The sequence below is a fragment of the Phoxinus phoxinus genome (assembly GCF_949152265.1).
Source record: "Phoxinus phoxinus genome assembly, chromosome: 3".
In the NCBI taxonomy this organism is placed as follows: domain Eukaryota; kingdom Metazoa; phylum Chordata; class Actinopteri; order Cypriniformes; family Leuciscidae; genus Phoxinus; species Phoxinus phoxinus.
In genome coordinates, this window is record NC_136878.1 from 1611986 (window position 1) to 1631985 (window position 20000).

Below are 20000 nucleotides of genomic sequence, written 5' to 3' on the forward strand. Positions count from 1 at the left end.
TAACAAGGTCACATGAGACACATCTTCTAACCGTATACACACTGGGAACTATATTCTCAGAAGGTGAAGCACTACTTCTGCGGAGGGATCTGCTCTCAGCGCCTGAGAAGCCCCGCGGTGAGGAGACGAGAGTTCGCTCAGTGTTGCGCTAATCACTCCGCAGAAGAAGCAGTGCTTCGCCTTCTGAGAATATAGTTCCAGTGTGTATACGGGGAACGTACAGTATGCTAGCTGGAGCCATTTACCTCCAGTCTTTGTGCTAAGCTAGGCTAGCGGTGGGTGCACCAGACAGAGTTACGGTATGTATGGACTTATCTAACTCTATGGGGATTAGCATAGAGGTGTCCTGACTGTGTTTGAAGGAAGAACATTTATTTATTTACGATACATTATTCATTCACAAAGAAAATTGGTGTCCTTGCAGGTTGCAGTTTTCCTCGTTTTTTTAATTAAGGCATTAAGATCAATTTCCAAAATATGATTTTTGTATTCCTCTTTTTAGTCGACTTTAGCATGTGTGTGTTCACTGTGTGTAGTTGTACATGTACCTCTGCGTACTCCATCAGGTCCTTCCTTCCACGGAAGCGGTTGTAGAACTCGGGAATCCTCCACGGAGCGATGATCTGATGATCGGGAATAACGGTGAGAAACGGAGAGATATGATGATGGATTTCTATAACGCAGACTGATGATGTTCACTGACCTGAACTCCAGGATAGAGAGCGTAACACGTCAGCTCGAAGCGGATCTGGTCATTCCCCTGCAACACACACACACACACGCACACACACACACACACACACACACACACACACACACACACACACACACACACACACGTTCACAGACTCACATTAGTGACCCTGGACCACAAAACCAGTCACATGGGTCATTTTTCTGAAATTGAGATGTATACATAATCTGAAAGCTGAATAAATAATCTTTCCATTGATGTGTGGTGTGTTAGGATAGGACAATATTTGGTCGAGACACAACTATTGAAAATCTGGAATCTGAGGAGCAAAAAAATCTATTTCAAATAAACACTGTAAAAAAATATTTTCATGATTTGTTATCACAACTTTTTATCTTTTGTCAAATCAACTTCGATAACTAATGTTGTGTGAAGATAACACACTATTTTGAGTTTCTGTTTATTAAAGCATTCTTCATTGTATTAACTCAAATTGTTCATTACAATGAACTCAAAATGTTAAGGCAACAAGGTAACTTGCTTTTTTAAGTTAAACCAACATTTATTTTTACAGTGAATGCTTTTATTTTAAACTTGCTAGTCATTAAAGAATCCTGAAAAATAAAGCCACAAAAATATGAAGCAGAAAAAGATAATTATGATAATAATAAGAACCATCAATGTTAATATTTGAGCCCAAGTAATAACTGATAATATCTGGGCATCAGATCATCATATTACACTGATTTCTGAAGGATCATGTGACACTGAAGACTGGAGTAATGATGCTGAAAACTCACAGGAATAAATTACACTTTACTATATATTCACATAGAAAATAGCAGTTTTACATTACAATCATATTTACTAATTTTACTGTATTTTTGATCAAATAAATGCAGCTTTTTGTGACTTAATGTTTTTTTTTCATAAGTTTTAATCATTCCAAACTTTGGTGAAGACCAACACTGTCATACACATGAAAAAAATATATATTTCAACTAATAATTAGTTGAGAAGGAAGTCAAACTACCTTTGATTGATGAATAATAAACAATAAATAAAAAATCCTTTCTAAAATTCGAAAATGAAAGGTAGTGTTTTTTATGTTTTTTGTGTATATTAATATATACATTTTTATTAGAGTTTACTGAGCGGGTCTCAGTGATGAGGACTTTTATTTTTTCATATTTAATGCACATTGTTGGTTATTTGTGTGTATACATGTTGAAACACAAGCAACAATAATGTCCCCATGGGGATAATACAGTAATTAATCACTCATAAGCTGATGCTGCCAGAATCTGAACATCAGATCATCTCAATTCTTCAGTTATGGGTGTTTCACAGTAAATAAACCAAACCCAGTTAAAGAGATCGAACACGCCAGTGAGCAAACGCCCAGAACACCCCATTAGTGTATCATAACTCATAACTCATAATGTGGCTTTCAACATGTCACTTTTGATCAGTTTAATGCATCTTTGATTATAATTATTATTATTGACACAACAGCACAACTGTTTTTAACTCTGATAATAATCATAAATGTGTCTTGAGTATCAGATCATCATATTACACTGATTTCTGGAGGATCATGTGACACTGAAGAGTGGAGTAACGATGCTGAAAACTCACAGGAATAAATTACACTTTATATTCACATTGGAATAATATTTCACTGTTTTTACAGTATTTTTGATTAAATTAAAGCAGCCTTGGTGACTTCTTTGATTGAATGATTATAACGTCTTATTAATATTCATAATATCTGCACTTTTCCTGTGGCTCCACGAGAACTGGTGTCGCCAATGCTTTACTCAAAAATCATTGGTTGTCACTTCAGAAACTTCTATGACACTTTACAATGACTAAACCAACGATTTAACAAAGATTTCATTTAAAACAGAAGATACAAAACTGAAAACGAGTGCTTACTTTCACACAACTCTGCGAAGCTGTTTGCGGATGTTCGTTGGACGATGGATTCGGGAAACACGACTCGCTGAACTGCTGATAACGGTGAGACTTGTGAACATACTTAGCTAACGATGCTTTCGGGAAACACACCCCGGCTGAGCAAACGCCCTGAACAACACGTTTTATTACAGTACAAGTGTAGTAACCATGCTTTTTAGGCGGATTCATTACCATTTTTAAAACCAAAGTTTTACTACAAATACCATGGTTAAGATCTAATGTGACCCTGGACCACAAAACAGTCACATGGGGTCAATTTTTTGATATTGAGATTTATACATCATATAAAGCTGAATAAATAATCTCTCCACTGATGTGTGGTGTGTTAGGATAGGACAATATTTGGTCGAGACACAACTATTGAAAATCTGGAATCTGAGGAGCAAAAAAATCTAAACATTGAGAAAATCTCCTTTAAAGTTGTGCATTTATGTTCACGATTGTGCTGCATTCACTCACAAAAATACATGTTTTATATATTTACGGTAGGACATTTACTAAATATCTTCATGGAACATGATCTTAATATCCTCATGATTTTTGGCATAAAAGAAAAATCTAAAATTTTGACCCATACGATGTATAGTTGCTATTGCCACAGATATACCCGTGCGGCTCCAGACTGGGTTTGTTTGGCCGGAAGCTACAATTTAAATTTTTAACGTGTTAAATATTAATATTTTTCTTACACAAACTCATGGCTTTGCTTCAGAAGGCCTTTATTAACCCCAGAGCCGCGTGAAGCTCGATAGATGCACGTTTTTGAGCTTTAATCTGTTGGTTGCCATTCACTGCCATTATAAAGCTTGGAAGAGCCAGGACATTTATGAATATAACTACCGTTCACAACTTTGGCGTCAGTCATTTTTGTTTTGTTTTCACAAAATGATTAAGCAGTTTTCAACATTGATAATGGTTTCCGGCACCTTTCCTGTGGCTCCGTGAGAAACAAACTGAGCTCGCTCCTGCTGTGCGATCTGGACCTGTCGTCGCGCGATGCAGGGTCGAGCGATCGCCGTGCCCAGCAGATAGCGGTCCTCGTACACGCCGTTAGCCTGAACCGACGGCCAGATGAACTCCTCCACAAACTCACAGCGCAGGTCTTCAACAAACACCTAACACACACACACACACACACACACACACACACACACACACGCACACACAATGTAAAATGATATCACCAATGCTTTACTCAATAATCATAATTCAATTCACGCATGTTGCTAATATAAATTAACATACTGCTAACATGTTTTACCACATTGTTAGCATAAATTAGCACGTTGCTAGCATTTTTACATGTTGTTAACATTGATTATCATGTTGCTAACATTAATTAACATGTTGTTAACATGATTTAACACTTTGCTCGCATGAATTAGCATGTTGCTTGCATGTTATACCACATTGTTAGATTGATTTAACACTTTGCACACATAAATTAACATACTGCTAACATGTTTTACCACATTGTTAGCATGAATAAGCACGTTGCTCGCATTTTTTAACATGTTGTTAGCATGGATTAGCATGTTGTTAACATAAATTAACATTAACAATCTAGATTGATTCAGCACTTTGCTAGCATGAATTAGGATTTTACTAACATTAATTACCATTTTGCTAGCATGTTTTACCACATTGCGAGATTGATTCAGCACTTTGGTAGGATGAATTAACATTTTACTAACATTCTTTAGCACATTGTTAATATGTAACAACAGAAACACATTGTTAACATGAATTATCATGTTGCTAACGTTTTAACACATTGCTAACATGATTTAACATATTGTTAGCATTAATTAGCATGTTGCTAACATGAATAAACATGTCACTAACATTATTTAACATGTTTTAACATGTTTTAACATATTGCGAGCATTAATTAAAGTTTTAACACATTGCTAGCATTTTTTAACACACTGCTAGCATGAATTAGCATGTTGTTAACATGTTTTAATTGAACTCAATCATGATCATGATTAAAATACGCTTTACCATTAGCACTGATGCATTATGAAAACAAACGTTCATGACACGTTCTAGTGCACTTCAGTGGGATTTATCGGTCTTTACCTTCTTGGCTCCAAGTTTCTCCGCTTTCTCCCGGGCAGCATCAAAGTCCTCATCCTGTCCAATATTAGCCTTTCATGTGAAAAAAAGTGATTTGTGTGAGAACACAGATCATCAAAAACAACAAAAAAATAACCTAGTCCGGTGTACCAGAAATCATCTTATCCAAACTAAAGTACACTAAAGTAAAGTACACTAAACTAAAGTAAACTAAAGTAAAGTACACTAAAGTAAACTAAAGTAAAGTAAAGAAAACTAAACTACACTAAAGTAAACCACAACCAATCCAAAGTAAACTACACTAAAGTAAACTAAAGTTACAGTAAAGTAAACTACACTAAAGTAAACTAAAGTTACAGTAAAGTAAACTACACTAAAGTTACACTAAAGTTACAGTAAAGTAAACTACACTAAAGTAAACTAAAGTTACAGTAAAGTAAACTACACAAAAGTTTAAACTACACTAAAGTAAAGTAAACTACACAAAAGTTTAAACTACACTAAAGTAAAGTAAACTACACTAAAGTAAAGTACACTAAACTAAAGTAAACTAAAGTAAAGTACACTAAACTAAAGTAAACTAAAGTAAAGTAAAGAAAACTAAAGTAAACTAAAGTAAAGTAAAGAAAACTAAAGTAAACTAAAGTAAAGTAAAGAAAACTAAACTACACTAAAGTAAACCACAACCAATCCAAAGTAAACTACACTAAAGTAAACTAAAGTTACAGTAAACTACACTAAAGTTTAAACTACACTAAAGTAAAGTAAACAGCACTAAAGTAAAGTAAACTACACTAAAGTAAAGTAAACTACACTAAAGTAAACTAAAGTTACAGTAAACTACACTAAAGTTTAAACTACACTAAAGTAAAGTAAACAACACTAAAGTAAAGTAAACTACACTAAAGTAAAGTAAACTACACTAAAGTAAACTAAAGTTACAGTAAACTACACTAAAGTTTAAACTACACTAAAGTAAAGTAAACAACACTAAAGTAAAGTAAACTACACTAAAGTAAAGTAAACTACACTAAAGTAAACTAAAGTTACAGTAAACTACACTAAAGTTTAAACTACACTAAAGTAAAGTAAACAACACTAAAGTAAAGTAAACTACACTAAAGTAAAGTAAACTACACTAAAGTAAACTAAAGTTACAGTAAAGTAAACTACACTAAAGTAAAGTAAACTACACTAAAGTAAACTACACTAAAGTAAAGTAAACTACACTAAAGTAAAGTAAACTACACTAAAGTAAAGTAAACTACACTAAAGTAAACTAAAGTTACAGTAAACTACACTAAAGTTTAAACTACACTAAAGTAAAGTAAACAACACTAAAGTAAACTAAAGTTACAGTAAAGTAAACTACACTAAAGTAAACTAAAGTTACAGTAAAGTAAACTACACTAAAGTAAAGTAAACTACACTAAAGTAAAGTAAACTACACTAAAGTAAAGTAAACAACACTAAAGTAAACTAAAGTTACAGTAAAGTAAACTACACTAAAGTAAACTAAAGTTACAGTAAAGTAAACTACACTAAAGTAAAGTAAACTACACTAAAGTAAAGTAAACTACACTAAAGTAAACTAAAGTTACAGTAAACTACACTAAAGTTTAAACTACACTAAAGTAAAGTAAACTACACTAAAGTAAAGTAAACTACACTAAAGTAAACTAAAGTTACAGTAAAGTAAACTACACTAAAGTAAAGTAAACTACACTAAAGTAAACTAAAGTTACAGTAAAGTAAACTACACTAAAGTAAAGTAAACTACACTAAAGTAAACTAAAGTTACAGTAAAGTAAACTACACTAAAGTAAAGTAAACTACACTAAAGTAAACTAAAGTTACAGTAAAGTAAACAACACTAAAGTAAAGTAAACTACACTAAAGTAAAGTAAACTACACTAAAGTAAACTAAAGTTACAGTAAACTACACTAAAGTTTAAACTACACTAAAGTAAAGTAAACAACACTAAAGTTACAGTAAACTACACTAAAGTAAACTAAAGTTACAGTAAACTACACTAAAGTTTAAACTACACTAAAGTAAAGTAAACTACACTAAAGTAAAGTAAACTACACTAAAGTAAACTAAAGTTACAGTAAACTACACTAAAGTTTAAACTACACTAAAGTAAAGTAAACAACACTAAAGTAAAGTAAACTACACTAAAGTAAAGTAAACTACACTAAAGTAAACTAAAGTTACAGTAAAGTAAACTACACTAAAGTAAAGTAAACTACACTAAAGTAAACTAAAGTTACAGTAAAGTAAACTACACTAAAGTAAACTACACTAAAGTAAAGTAAACTACACTAAAGTAAACTAAAGTTACAGTAAAGTAAACTACACTAAAGTAAACTAAAGTTACAGTAAAGTAAACTACACTAAAGTAAAGTAAACTACACTAAAGTAAACTAAAGTTACAGTAAAGTAAACTACACTAAAGTAAACTACACTAAAGTAAACTACACTAAAGTAAAGTAAACTACACTAAAGTAAACTAAAGTTACAGTAAAGTAAACTACACTAAAGTAAACTAAAGTTACAGTAAAGTAAACTACACTAAAGTAAACTAAAGTTACAGTAAAGTAAACTACACTAAACCAAAAGCACGGCACAAGCAAGGACAGCTTCATAGGTTTGTTTGAGGGAATGTTTACTTTGAATGCAATGCAAGTTGCTTTAGATAAAAGCATCTGAGAAATGTATAATACAAAAGCACTATGAAGAGGATATTCATTATTGTTCTAGTTTTTTACGCAATGTCATCAGACCATTTACAGTCTGTTCTGTAGTTCCTCCCTCCTCACATCACACAGTCGAGGATAGTGTTAGTAGTGCACTTCCTCAACACACTCAAAAACTCCATTGTTTCATTGTGTATCGCTGTCCTGACTCAGACTTTCCTGAGTAATTATAAACCTCTGCATTGCAGCACAGCATTGCTGAATATTTTGCCAGCTTTAGAGCTTCAATCATCAACTCTACTGGTTAGATCATAATTAAACAACAACTAACAAACTTGTAGTGAAGTTCATCAGATGAGTTACGCTTTACACGAAACATCCATGTACCAGAATCCACTTCAGACACGCGTCCAGCTTCACCACGAGGGATCGATAAATACAACTGGGCTTTTATACTTAACTGTCAAATTTTACGATAAGGGCTCATTAGTTAATGCATTCAATAATATTGTTAACTAAAACTATTAAACGAAATACAATCTAAATGTTATATGAAAAACTTGAACTAAAAATAACTAAAAGTGTGAAAAAAATAAACATAAATAGCAATATTTAAAAACACTAATGAAATGACAAAAGCACATGATGAAATGAAAATGAAAAAAAAAGCTAATTCAAAATATTAATAACACTGGCATTAAGCAATTCATTTGTTACGTAAGTATTAATTTGTTAATAAAAACAAGTTCATGTCAGCTCAGATCCATTAAATAATCTTAACAGATACAACAATAATGTATTAGTAAATGTTGAAATTAATATTAACTGAGATTAATAAACGCTTCAGAAGTGTTTGTCATTGTTAACTAATGTAACTTAACTAACTAAAACATAATATATATAAAAAATGTATATAAAATAAAAGCAACATTTCTAATTTTCATTAGTTTAAATAAACATGAACAAAAACTAAAATTAAAATACAAAAAAACATTAAATATTAACTCTTTCCCCGCCAGAGTTTTAATTTTGTTTTATTATTGATCATTTTTAAATTATAATAATGCCAATATTTTTGATAATTTTCACAAACTTTCTCCAGATTATTTTGTTGTATGAATATCACAACATGCAATATATCCAAACTAAGAACAGATCCTCTGCTTTTAAACATATATAAATGCCTCATTCATTCATTCATTCATTCAAACAAACAAACAAGAACCATTTTATTCTATAATATATATATATATTATATATTATATTATTAGTAAATGTTGAAGTTAATATTAACTGAGATTAATAAATGCGTCAAAAGTGTTTGTCATTGTTAACTAATGTAACTTAAAGGTGCATTAAGCAACTTTTCATGTTAAAAATACCCGTTTTTTGACCGACTGTGTAGCTTTGAGCTTTTACAAAGTAACAACTTATATTGTTCATGAACGTGTTTCCATAATAATACAATCATAAGTGGATACAGTAAACACATAACACAGTTCAACATGGAGATAGATGGAAATAAAAAACGAAGTTTTCTACTACCCCCGTTTTCCCCTCACACATCAGTGTGTAATTTACTCTATTGCCTTTCCTTTCACATATTTAAAATGACTTGCAGATTTATAACTTTATTATCTCTGAAGACATTATGATTGTAAATCATAAACTCAGAATCAACTCTTGCGCTATGCACCTTTAACTAAGACATCAAATATATAAAAATATATAAATAAAATAAAAGTAACATTTCTCATTTTAATTAGTTTAAATAAACATTAACAAAAACTAAAATACAAAAAAAACACGAAATATTAACTCTTTACCCGCCAGAGTTTTCTTTTTTTAAGTTGCCAGCGCCAATATTTTTTATCATTTTCACAAACTTTCTCCAGAATATTTTGTTGTATGAATATCAGTCAGAACATGCAATATATCAAAAATAAGAACAGATCCTCTGCTTTTAAACATATAAATGCCTCATTAATTCATTCAAACAAACAAACAAAAAACATTTTATTCTAGCTTCTTAACATCATTTGAATGTGAGTACGGTGCATAAAAAAAAGCATAATTAAACATTTAGAACAAAGATCTGGGAAAATTGCTTTTTTGTCAAGGTCTACGACGTGTGCATAAACAAACCTTTCGGAAAAAAAGTTAAGATAAACTATAATAGTATTTCAATGATGATAAATAACACCTTAACTTTGCACAATGGCAGGGGAAGAATTGTGGAGCTTTGAATGTGAAACCTCGACAAAACGTGTTTAAATGCAACATAAAACAAACCCCGTGAGTTCCCGAGCGCATGCCGTGCTGATGACAGACAGGCTCATTGTTCCTGACGACGCCACTATTGTTCCGGGATCAGGCCATGAACACAGCAGCGTTTGCCACATGGTTTCAGAGAACGAGTCACGGGCGAGAGGAAAGCGCTGGCGGAGCGAGTCTTCACAAGCCCGGCATTAACCGTGAATCATGCGGAGAAAATAATTTCCTGCATTTCAACACTCAAGACTCGCCTCAAAACTGTCATCACTGCAACACATGCTGTTCTTACTCAGTGTTTTTGACCAAATATCTAAAACTTCTTAAATCAAGACGCATTTAATAGATGAGTGAAATTACATAAGATATTATGTCTTGTTTTCTGGACAAACAAAATAAAAAATAAAGGAGTTTTTGCTTAAAAAAACAGAATGATCTAATTAATGTTAATTCAAATGGAAACAAGTTTATTTTTCTGACCCCATTGGCAGATAATTTTACTTGTTTTAAGCAAAAACTCACTTTATTTTGATTTATTTCCCCAGAAAACAAGACATAATATCTTATGGCATTTTACTCATCTAGTAAATGTATCTTGATTTCAGAATTTTTAGATATTTGGACTGGAAACAAGACAAAAACACTGAGTAAGATTTTGTGTGTTTGTGTGTGTGTGTGTGTGTGTGTGTGTGTGTGTGTGTGTGTGTGCAGTCATCACAGTTTCCCTGAAGGAAATGATTTGTGATTTATGCAAATGAGTTACCATGTAGGCAATCACATCGTATCCCTGTTCCTTGAGCCAGACCAGAATACAGGAGGTGTCCAGACCGCCACTGTACGCCAGAACCACCGAACCCTTCGACATCTCAGGTGACCTTCACCGCAACACACAGAGGTCAGAGGTCAAACATCAACAGAATCATTCATCATGTGACTCTCAGGTTTGTTCATGCAGCTGCAGTGCTGCTGTAAGTACAGCAAAACACAGTCGAAAACATTATATTTCAGCTTTGCTACTTTCAGAAAAACTGCATTCAATTTAAAAAGAAAGCAAAATAGACATTGATTATAGAAAATTCGGTAATACTTTATTTTAAGTTGACGTAGTTACTGTCTACATGTGCTTACTTACTACAGTAATAACAGTAAATTATGCATAATTACAAGTAACCCTAAACCAAACCGTAACTCTATAGTAAGTACTTGTAGTTAATTAATATTACTCAGTACTTCTGCAACTACGTCACCTTAAAATAAAGTGTAACCGAAAACTCCCACTGATTTGCTGGAATACACATTTACATTCAAAATATTGAAATAAGCAAATAAGCGACAGGTACTATAATATTTTCTTCTTCCTGTTCCTTTTTTGTTTGTTTGTTTGTTCATGCACGTCATCATGAATGAATGATTAAACAATTATGTATGACTTGTGCAATAAATAAATAAATAAATAAATATTATGCTGCTACTTTCATAAAAACTTAATTAAATGTAAAAAAGAATGCAAAATAGGATGTAAAATTTACATTAATAATAGAAAATAAAGTGTTACCGAATTTTCTATCATTAATGTTAATTTAACCTCCTATTTTGCATTTTTTTTTATTTAATTCAGTTTTAACACGTTACCACATGTTCGTTTACTATAGTAATAACAGTAAATTATGCATAATTACAAACCCTAAACCATAACTCTATATTAAGTACTTGTAGTTAATACAAATATTACTCAGTACTTAAAATAAAGTGTAACCAATTTTTTTTTTATAAATCATCACACTCATTTGCTGACATACACATTTAATATTAAAATATTCCATTTTAGCTTTATATTCAAAATATTACGCCAACTATACATCGTACGGGTCAAAATTATACATTTTTCTTTTATGCCAAAAATCATGAGGATATTAAGATCATGTTCCATGAAGATAATTAGTAAATGTCCTACCGTAAATATATAAAACATGTATTTGTGTGAGTGAATGCAGCACAATCGTGAACATAAATGCACAACTTTAAAGCAGATTTTCTCAATGTTTACATTTTTTTGCTCCTCAGATTCCAGATTTTCAATAGTTGTGTCTCGGCTAAATATTGTCCTGTCCTAACAAACCACACATCAGTGGAGAGATTATTTATCCAGCTTCAGATGGTGTATACACCTTAATTTAAAAAAATTGACCCATGTGACTGGTGTTGTGGTCCAGGGTCACTAACACACAAAATACATCTTTGACTGGATCTATAAATAATTATATTTGAACAGTACTTCCTTTTTGGGCAAAACAATTAATGATGCAATCTGAAGCTGGTTTTGTGTCATAAGATTTAATTGCATGATGTTATTGCTAATAATCATGTATGAATAAGTCATAGAACGAAGCGTTCACACACACACACACGACTCGATGAACTGGTTCAGGATCAGGTGTGTTGGATTAGGGGGAGGGCTGTGGCTCAATAATAAATAGCACATTTTATCCTCTAAAGCAGGCGGCTTCTAAAAAAAATGTAGTCATAAAATTGCATTACATTTAAAAAAGAATACAAAATAGACATTAATATTTAAAAAATGCCCATTGAGTTTCTGAAACATACTAAAATACGACACTAAAACATTCTAATTCACTTTTTCCATTCAAGATATTATGCTGATAATGTCATAAAACTGCATTGAATTACAAACGAATGCAAAGTAAATTATCATTGTAAAAAATGCCTGAAATATATATTTTATATTAACCCTTTCATGCATGAATTATGACAACCTCAGGATGTTTTTCTTATGCGTTTTTATTTTTCTGTCAAATGTCTGTATATTGTATTTTATTCATTTTCTTTTTATTAATATAGTCCTGTCTTGGCCAGGAGATTTTGAATCTCAATGGGATTATTTCCTGGTAAAATAAACCAAATAAAAAATTATAAATTGCTTTTAGGACATGTTATTTTTCAAAGAGATTTTCAGATGTCCACTTGATTTAACCGAAGAGATACTGTATTTAACACAATACAGCAACAACACAACAATAATGTGTGTATTTAACAAACCAATAAATAAAATGATATCAAATCATGTGAAAACTATTAAATATAAATATCAAAAATATAATACAACTCCAATTAGCCTATTGCGAACGCAGTTGAGTTGTGTTGGACCAGCAGACTGAGACGTTCATGTAGTTGTGATTGTCGTGTGTGTTTGATATCAGAACATGAGGACGTGACCAAAGATCTGCTCTGTGGGAACACAACTCGACTGTGTGGAACATGCTCACGAGTGTGCAGATTTATCCTCATTAGCTGATCATTCTGATTATGCTCAAAATGGACACATTTCTACCGTAGATCTCCTCTGAGGAAACCTCAGGCTGAAGTTCATCTATTCATGTTTCCAGACTGTGGAAAGTAACCAGTAACCCGCATTACATAATCAGTTTACTTTTTGATGTAACAGGTAAAGTCACACATTACGTAATCAGATTTTTATTTTTTGATGTAATAGTCACGCATTATGTAATATTTTTTTTGACGTAATAAGTAAAGTAATGTGCATTACGTAATCAGATTACTTTTGGATGTAACGACTAAAGTAATGAATTACAAGTAACGTGCATTAAGTAATCAGATTACTTTTGGATGTAACGACTAAAGTAACGCATTCAAAATTATGTGCATTAAGTAATCAGATTACTTTTGGATGTAACGACTAAAGTAACAAACTACAAGTTACGTGCATAACATAATTAGATTACTTTTGATGTAACAATTTACACATTACAAGTAACGTGCATTACATAATCAGATTACTTTTGGATGTAACGACTAAAGTAACGAATTACAAGTAACGTGCATTAAGTAATCAGATTACTTTTGGATGTAACGATTAAAGTAACGCATTACAAGTAACGTGCATTAGGCTAAGTAATCAGATTACTTATGGATGTAGTAACAAGTAAAGTAACAAACTACAAGTTACATGCATTACATAATTAGATTACTTTTTGATGTAACAGTTTACGCATTACAAGTAACGTACATTACGTGATTTTTGATGTAACGTCTAAATTAACGCATTAGAAATTACATGCATTATGAAATCAGATTACTTTTAATGTAACTGCAAATTACATTCTAATAACACGAATACATTTATTAACAGCCACAATATTACTACAGATAAAGTATTTTCAAGAACAAAAGTCACAGTAATAGCATGAATTATAGCATGTGCTGTATGATGTCCAATTTAGTGGACAGATGATTAATCAGATTTTTCCTCCCAATCTAAAGTCAATATTTGTAAATGTAATAATGATATGACTCCTTAGATGTTACTTGATGCAACAATTTTTATTTTATTTTTTACTTGCAAGACTCTCATTGGATTTATATTCCGGCACAACTTTGCATTTCTGACTGGTGCAACTATGCCATCAAAATCAATGCATATGCAAGAAACTTGTTTTTGAATAGATGTCCACTTTAGTAATGGCCTCTATGCGTGCAAGAGTTAATTTATTCCATTTCAGCTTTACGTTAAATTTTTTAGTAATATCATAAAATTGCTTAAAATGAAAAAAGAATGCAAAATAGAATAGAATTCATTATAAAAAATGGCCATTGAGTTGCTGAAGCATACTAAAATATAATATTAAAACATTTTAATTTAGCTTTGCATTCAAACTAGTATGCTGATAATGTCATAAAATCTACATTAAATTAAAAATGAATGTAAAATTGGATATACTAGGGCTGTCTGGCTTTTAGAGCCTATGTATAAAATCATGTTATGAAAATGAAACTATTTTTTGAACTTATTCAATTTATTCAAGCTGATGTCAGTGCCATAAAAAGAAGAAATCTGTATTTTCATGTTGTGGATCAGTTATTATGATACTAAGAGTACTTTAATTAATCTCTGAAATGCCAGTAAAACACAAGAAATGTGAGTTTAACAGAACATCAGATGATTAAAAGCATCAGTCTATAAATGATTGAGCCAGTTTAACTCACTATAGCTTTGAATTCTATATTTATATAAATAAAACGCTATTTTTATTAGACGTGCGGAAATAACAGAGCATTAATTACATGAGAATCAGCAACAATATTAATAAAACATTTTATTATGATTTTACATCACTGTTCACGTGAACAACAACCTGTTGTACACAAATACATAGGCTAAATCACGTCAAATTCATATTCACATGAATAGTGGACATAAAAACAAGACCAAGAAGCGCAGGAACTCACCTTAACACAGCAGCAAATAAAACTGAATTATGGAGAAGAAGCTTTCAGATCCGAATCCAAATCCAGTTTGTTCGCTTGCAGCGTCTGATGTCACCCAGATACAGCGCACATGTCATCAGCCACGCCCCCACAAGCACATGAGCCAATCAGATCACGCTCAACAACTGGGGAGCGTCCACAAGCGCCGGGATTAGCCAATCAGATTACGCCGTTTATTTAAAAGCGCACGAGAACGCGTTCAACCAATCAGATCCAGCCATACAAGATTTCTCCAGAATTCCAGTGGAAAATCAAGCACTAAAAATGCCTCGTTAATTTTCATGTGTATGCATTAATAAATGTTTGAGAATATCCTCGAGACCCAGAAAAAAAAAAGTTTTGTGAATTTGTCATTAAATTGTTTAGACCATAAGTAAAAAAAATAAAAAATGATATTTTATTCAATATTTTTTAAACAATAAAAATACATGAATAGGCAAAATAAAAAATTTTTTAAAGAATTTTTGGTTTTCAGGATTTTATATATCAAACTTTGTACAAAGTTAAAAAATGTTCTGAAAGATATAACAGAATGATTTGATTTACCATTTCAGGTTTTCCCATTTAATACAATGTGTCTACATTGCATCTAATTTGCATATTAATGTGTTCTTGGGGCAACATGTAATGAAAAAAGAAGCATGAAAAATAATGGGAGTAAGAATTGGCAATACTTTCATAATAATTTATAATATTTCATAGGAATATTGAAATATAATTTATTTCCCTATATTCACTAACTTGTTGTGTCTCCCAAAATGCCTGATAAACATGATTTAAGTCCTAGTGTAACCCCATAATATTTTCCTTAGATGGTTATTTATGACAAGCAATTCACTTTTTTTTTCAGATTTAAATGATAATTACAAAATATCATCATATTTCTGTAAGTGTTCAATTTGATCACTAAATTAATGTCAATCATTTTCAAAGTCCTGAGAGGCAGTTGTCATTGTTAAAACTGTGACATATATGATGTCAGAGAAATTATATTAAAATACTAAAACTTTACTCACTTTCTCTGAAGTATTTTTTAAAGATAATAATGCCTATTGTTAGTCAATTTCATGAAACATTATCATTCTGTAATGCAAAGTACAATGTCCTTTATTATTGTTAGTTCTGCTTGAATATACAATGGAAATTCAAAGTCATAAAAAGAACGAGATGTTATAAAATTTTATTTATTGATTTAATTAAATTGGAAAAAGGCCAATAAAGCAAACATGATCTGACACGCTTATGATTAAAAAATATATAGAAAAATCACGGTTACACTAAATTAAAAATTGCATATCAACTATTCAAACATAACAACCTGATCAGTGCATGGAATTGCTTTACTTCATATTATATTATATTTATTCCATCATAAGCACAGGACAAAAACACTTTGAGCCACATGATGTAACTTTTCTGCAATGTTATAATGTTCACATTTATATTTTAATTGTTGTTTACCTCAGTGAGCAGATTTAGCGGCTCTGAACCTTTCTCCACCGTAGTTTGTTGACAATCTTTGATGATGGCAAAGTCGGCTCTAAACGTTTAAAATAACATTGAAAAGTTTGAAGGTTTTACTCAGAAAAAGTAAAAAAAAAAAATACTAGCATGTTTTATCATGTTGCTATCATAACATTTTGTAAACATGTTTAACTCGTTACTAACAGTTTTTAACATGCTGTTAGCATGATTGCCATGTTCAAATGTTGCTAGCATGGCTTTAACACATTGCTAACATGTTTTAATATTTGGCTAACATGTTTTAATATTTTACTAGCATGATTTAACACATTGCTATCATGATTTAACACATATCTATGATGCCTTATTTCTAACTAACATGAATTAGCTCATTGGTAACATGTTTTTAGCGTGATTTACCACATTAACATGTTTTAACATTTTGCTAACATGATTAGCATGTTGTTAGCATGATTAGTATTAGTATACTAGTATGTTGTCCAAGGATAGTCATCAAGCTTTAGTGACAGACAGCTTAAATTCTTTAGAAGTCTTATTGTACAAAAGTTTTGACTCCTCAATGAAAGTCTAGGACTTTTAGTTGTTTTGATCGTCCGTTTAACGACAATCGTAAGTCAGATCGGTTAGAAAAGATCCAGCAACCCGAGTCAGAACAGTCTGAACCGGGTTTAAAGCTCATTTAAAATTTAGTCACTGAAGAAGCTTGATTAGCAAAAAAATATTAAAAACGTCAATTTAGTCAGATTGCATTAATTTGCATGACCTTTCAGAGTCTAAAAATCACACTTTTAAAGATTTTTATGTTGTTTTTGGGTAATTTTTAATGCTCATTTGAAAGAACCGAGACAATAAATCATATAATCAGACCACATTTTTAATTATTAATTGGATTTGCTTTATTTTTTCCGCCATGATCTGAAATCCGAAAATCAAAAATACAATATAACCTTCTGAAAAATCAATATAATGAATTGCTTTTTTTAATATATATATATATATATATAAATCAACAGAAAACACTTGAGCAAGACAATAAATCAAGTTGATGAATAGGAGATCTCGTCCTAAACGTCACACACACACACACACACACACACACACGACTCGAGACCGAGACGAAGTTCAGATGCACAACATTAGGAACGTTTTCCAATGGCAGTTTCTGACAAATTGAAGCACAAACATTACAAAGCCTCCAGAAAGATGATGATCTGCCCCATCAGTCGTTCACATCACAACCCGTTCAGTCCATTTCACAGACTATAGACACACTTATCTCTCTCAACAGCGCTTTTAAACTCCAGAAACATCCGAGCAGTAAATTAGAAACACTAACGCGAGAAAACGTGAAGAAAATAAACGGCGTTCTTGTAGCAATCAGTGGCGTTTGGTGAATAAAGAGGAAGTGATGTAATCTGCATGACCGTTCCAAGTCCAGAAAGAGTTTTTTATGTTGTTTTCGGCTCATTTTAATGCTCGTCTGAAAGAACGGAGACAAGAACTTGTTGTAATCAGTGGCGTGTGGTGAATACAACTGATGTGCTTAAAATAAACAGGAAGTGGACGTGTTGTTCTGAAAAACTCTCGTCGTCTTCTTTTCACAGCAAAAAATGCTTTCTTACTCAGTATTTTTCTTGTTTCCACTCCAAATATCTACAAATTCTCAAATCAAGATGCATTTACTAAAGTAGTGAAATGCCATAAGATATTATGTCTTGTTTTCTGGGGAAATAAATCAAAGTTTTAACTTAAAACAAGCAAAATGATCTGCTCAGAAAAATAATCTAGTTTCTGTTCGATTAGCATTTTTACCCTATTAGCAGATCATTTTGCTGTTTTTAAGCAAAAACTCACTTAATTTTGATTTATTTCCCCAGAAAACAAGACTTAATATCTTATGGCATTTTTCTCATCTAGTAAACGCATCTTGATTTGAGAATTTTTAGACATTTGGACTGTAAAAAAGACAGAAACAGTGAGTAAGACAAGCGCGTTTAGCAGTGTTCTTCTTCTTCTGCTCGTCTTCTTCACCACTCCTTCTTCTTCTCGTCCATGGACACGCCGCCCGGGCCGAGCGCCACCACCAGCAGCAGGCCGCCGACGACAGACGTGGTCTGGAAGAAGTCGTACTTCAGGAAGTCATGCATGGGTTTGTAGGCCGGCACAGTCCAGAAAGCGTTGAAGTAAACGTTGATGGCCAGAAGCCAGACCACCAGCGTCAGCGCCGCCAGCTTCGTCTTGAATCCCACGGCCACGAGGATGATGAGAGCCGTGCCCACCATGTTCTGGAGAATCTGGAACACACACACAGCGAAAACTAGAACATCTTCATGCCTTATAGACACTGCAAAAAATGCTTTTTTTACTCAGTATTTTTGTCTTGTTTCCAGTCCAAGTGCAGTTCATGCCAACTAATACTAATGTAAACTAATGAACGTTATTGTAAAGTGTTACCAAACAATGTTTCTTTATTGACATCGATGGTTCCATTCCATAAAAGTGGAAAAACTTTCCTAAGATTATTAATATGATCTTCACACTAAGAAAAAAATGGCTCTTTTAAGAACGGATCAGTGTAAGGTTTTGTGTTCGGGTCATTTTGACCCAGAGAGGATTTTCCCGTTCCCGAAAACGCTGGTTAATGTCATTGCATTGGAATAAAATTTACTGACTTTTAAAAAAAATATACTTTTTGTAATTTATTGTGGGTTTTTTCATGAACACTTGTGATGTTTCTGGTCACAAAAAAATGCTAATTAAACATATTATAATCATTATTATCATTATATATATTCTTATTAAACATAATATAACATAACATAAATAAACATTACATATATATTTTTCACAGTTAGAACGGTGTCGTGTTAGCTAAGTTAATAACTAAAACTCAAAAATGATCGGTCTACAAAACATTGCTTATAAATCTCTCATTAAATATTACATAACATACATTTCCTGTTAGCGGCCCCTAAGTTAATCACTAATGATCTTTACAACGGAAGTGAATCAATCAAAACTAACTTTATCTGGACAATAACTTTATTCTAGATCTGCTGTAAAGCCTGAACACTGTCACTGTAATTTATTATCACTGTAAAGCTGTTTTGATATAATCTATATTGTTAGAGCGCTGTATAAATGAAGGAGACTTGACTATAAATCTCTTTGATCCAATATGCTAGTAAACACACTTATTTGTTTATAAGGAACAGTGAATCTCAGTGTTATTAGTTTATTAGATTTATCCATTTTTCTTTTATGCCAAAAATCATGAGGATATTAAGATCATGTTCCATGAAGATATTTAGTAAATGTCCTACCGTAAATATATAAAACATGTATTTTTGTGAGTGAATGCAGCACAATCGTGAACATAAATGCACAACTTTAAAGGAGATTTTCTCAATGTTTACATTTTTTTGCTCCTCAGATTCCAGATTTTCAATAGTTGTGTCGCGACCAAATATTGTCCTATCCTAACACA

General features: G+C 32.0%; 2 protein-coding genes across 3 annotated transcripts in view; both read right to left on the reverse strand.

The window, feature by feature from the left end:
- The window catches only part of ass1 (argininosuccinate synthase 1), a 53597-nt gene extending 38477 nt beyond the window's left edge, over positions 1 to 15120 (reverse strand). For both annotated transcript variants that reach the window (XM_079607661.1, XM_079607662.1), the window contains exons 1-6: positions 14990 to 15120; positions 10488 to 10599; positions 4757 to 4825; positions 3601 to 3789; positions 704 to 760; positions 549 to 623 (exon numbers count right to left, since the gene is read on the reverse strand). In XM_079607661.1, the coding sequence (XP_079463787.1) occupies positions 549 to 623; positions 704 to 760; positions 3601 to 3789; positions 4757 to 4825; positions 10488 to 10589 (492 nt within the window). In that variant the 5' untranslated portion in view covers positions 10590 to 10599; positions 14990 to 15120. The remainder of the gene's footprint in view (positions 1 to 548; positions 624 to 703; positions 761 to 3600; positions 3790 to 4756; positions 4826 to 10487; positions 10600 to 14989) is intronic.
- Positions 15121 to 16200: 1080 nt separating this feature from the next.
- Positions 16201 to 20000, reverse strand: part of surf4 (surfeit 4) — a 9900-nt gene continuing 6100 nt past the window's right edge. The window contains exons 6-7 of the mRNA XM_079608202.1: positions 16822 to 18807; positions 16201 to 16783 (exon numbers count right to left, since the gene is read on the reverse strand). Of these exons, the coding sequence (XP_079464328.1) occupies positions 18541 to 18807 (267 nt within the window). The 3' untranslated portion in view covers positions 16201 to 16783; positions 16822 to 18540. The remainder of the gene's footprint in view (positions 16784 to 16821; positions 18808 to 20000) is intronic.